This window comes from Penaeus monodon, unplaced genomic scaffold (assembly GCF_015228065.2).
Source record: "Penaeus monodon isolate SGIC_2016 unplaced genomic scaffold, NSTDA_Pmon_1 PmonScaffold_381, whole genome shotgun sequence".
Lineage (NCBI taxonomy): Eukaryota > Metazoa > Arthropoda > Malacostraca > Decapoda > Penaeidae > Penaeus > Penaeus monodon.
In genome coordinates, this window is record NW_023658571.1 from 18,724 (window position 1) to 21,482 (window position 2,759).

Genomic DNA, 2,759 nt, shown 5'->3' on the forward strand with positions numbered 1-2,759 from the left:
AAACCCAGAGGGGCATTGCAACCATCACCCCTCCGGGGAGCCCGACATATTACACAACGGGCGGTCGATCCCTTTTTACCCACACTGCAGGGGCCGGCTTTGCACAAGGGGTGCCACAAAATCCATGAGGGTCAACAAAAGCCTCCTCGCTACCCGGCAGAGGTAGTTGCTATCAGGGCACTGAACCCGTCCAGGAAAAAGGGCACGTGGTCTACACCAACTCCAAAGGACCGTCGACTGTCTTTCCGCGTCACCCACTGCAACATCTACCTCTGACAACCATCGGGCCCAAAAAACAAAGGGTGCTTGCCCAGGGAGAAAAATTATCAAATGGTTTCCCGCCATATAGGGATCAGAGGCAATGAGCTTTCGCCGTTTGCCGAAAACGGCCGGGGGAGCCCCCCCAAAACCCAGATAAAAAACTCAGACCGAAGTTTACTTGGGGGGAAGTGTACGGTAGGCCAACTCCTTCTCCCGCAGCTTTACAGAGAGGAAAAGAGCTTCCCCCTCGCCCGCTGGGACTCAGATGCCCCGGCTTGAACCACTGGCACTCTCTGAAATAAACAACAGAGGTACCGAAGTCTTCTGCCAAATGCGCCTAGGTTCCACTGTGCATGGGAGATCACCAAAAAATAGAAACATAAGAGAGGTTTGCATCATTGCGGCGAGCCCAAACCCCACTGATAAATACTTGGAGAATTGGTCACCGCTTCCTAAGACAAAACCCCACAAAAACAGCCGTCGTCTGGTAAAGAGATTATGCGAGATGCTTCACCACGGGTACAGGGGCCCGCTGGCAAACCCCCGCCCGGTAAACACCGAGGTCAGACCAACAAATGAGACAGCCCTAAAAAACTGACACAGGCCGGGGCCCTAAATGAAAAGGGCCCCCGGGCGAAGCCAGAACTTCGCAATTCAAACAAGCAAGCAACAATGCACATACGCCCACTACGGGGGGCGAGACGGGAAAGTGACGCCGTGACGGATTCAGTGGGGCCCTATCTAAAACGTTGCGCGAGCCGTTCGCGGGCAGCGTTTGGAGGTAGCGGGGCAAAGTTCGCTTACACAGTTAGACAGATTTTGACATGTCTGGGCATATTAATTGGGGAAGGAAATAAGTAAGCGTCAACCGAAACCCAAAAAAACACATAAAATTTCAGGAAAAAAACATAGAACAGTAGGGCACACGCTGACGAGGATCTTCAAGATGAGGGGAAATCCACTGAGTGTCGTCAGGCCGAAGTGAATCGTACCGCAACTAGATGCCGTGGGTAAATTCACGCCATAATGTCGACAAATGAAGATAATAAAATAAGTATTTCCGGTATAACAGATAGCATGTGGAAGGGAGAAAAGGGATCGGTCACCTCCACCCCCCCATCCCTTGCTCGTTGTTCTCGTGGAGAGGGGGGGGGGGTAGGAGACAGACCTCAAGCCTCGGCTCAACAGATCTTGCATGGTCTTTTCTTCTTCCCTTTTTCTGTCTCACTTATCTTAATCGTTAACTCGTTTTTACCCTTTTGGTTATAACACTTTATCATAATGCCACCCTATCGCTACAATTTTAATTCCGCCTGGATGTGCGCGGCAGGAAAATTTCAAGATAAAAAAAAATCGGTCGCCTTTTCAATGCATGTCATAGATTTGTTCGCGAAACCTGAAGACATGACTAGCTCCACTAGGCAGGTGTGATAGACGTTGGTGTGACAGTGGATAGACGAGGAATTTTTTCAGTAGATAAGCAACGTCGAAAGAAATTTAAACCACATAAGTAACGTAGCTAAACTTCCAAACTGTAATGGGATCGATGATTTTTTAAACTTTTTTTACCCAAAAAGTAATCTGAAAAAACTGGCCTGAACACAACCTAAGTCACATAAATCCAGTGCTGATTCTAACGCTAATATTAATACCACTTTTTACCACCTAAAAGCCCACAAAACGACCAAAAGACCCGTTTCCAGCGCCTGCACGGTTCCCCCGACGACCATGAGAGTACACGTCGGCGACCTTGGCAACGTGCTGGCTGACGGAGACGGATTAGCAAAGGTCAACATCACTGACCCTGTCATCTCTCTCAAGGCAACTTTTTCCGTCATCGGCCCCCTTCGACTGCACGCGGGCGAGGCGACCTTTGGGGACGGCGGCAACGGAAAGAGCCTCAAAAGGGGGGCAAAAAGCAGGTCGACGTCTGGCCTCGGCGTTATCGGCTTTGCGTTTGAAGGTGACGCTTAATGGCGTTTTTGGAAACCGTTGCGGTTCAGACTAAACGTTCGGTTCCCTTCTTTTGTCTGTATCTACTTTTTTTTGGTGTTGGTGAGTAAAAATGTTAACATAGAAAAGGATTAGGGATATTTCTTACGGAAATTAAAAGGCAAAAAGGGCTGTGTTGCATTCTTCCAAAAAGAAAAATAACTGGGCTTTACACACACACACACAACACACCCACACACACACACACACACACACACAACACCCACAAAACACACCAAACACCACACATCACACACACACCCAAAACACACGCACCCACAAACACACACACCCACACACAACAAAAACACACACACAAACAACACACACCACATATAATATTAATTTTTAATATATATATATATTATATAGGGTTTTTATATATGTTTGTTGTGGTGTGTAATGCCAATGTTATTCTTCTTTTGGGAAAAGCAACTACAAAAAAAAAAAAAAAAAAAAAAAATAATAAAATATTTTTTTTTTTTTTTTTTTTTTTTTTTTTTTTT

General features: G+C 46.6%; 1 protein-coding gene across 1 annotated transcript; it reads left to right on the forward strand.

Moving 5' to 3' along the window:
• The first annotated feature begins 330 nt into the window (after positions 1-330).
• Positions 331-2,235, forward strand: LOC119570764 (superoxide dismutase [Cu-Zn]-like). Its single transcript, XM_037918382.1, has 3 exons — positions 331-456; positions 739-823; positions 1,934-2,235. Exons 1-3 carry the CDS (start codon positions 331-333, stop codon positions 2,233-2,235), a joined length of 513 nt encoding a protein of 170 aa, XP_037774310.1.
• Positions 2,236-2,759: the final 524 nt, after the last annotated feature.

Excerpts from the sequence above, each read along its gene's own strand:
- LOC119570764 (XM_037918382.1), top strand. The coding sequence starts at position 331 with ATGGTTTCCCGCCATATAGGGATCAGAGGCAATGAGCTTTCGCCGTTT. Across the intron at positions 457-738 it reads TACTTGGGGGGAAGTGTACG|CCGTCGTCTGGTAAAGAGAT; the intron begins GTAGGCCAACTC and ends CCACAAAAACAG. Across the intron at positions 824-1,933 it reads CCCGCCCGGTAAACACCGAG|CCCACAAAACGACCAAAAGA; the intron begins GTCAGACCAACA and ends ACCACCTAAAAG.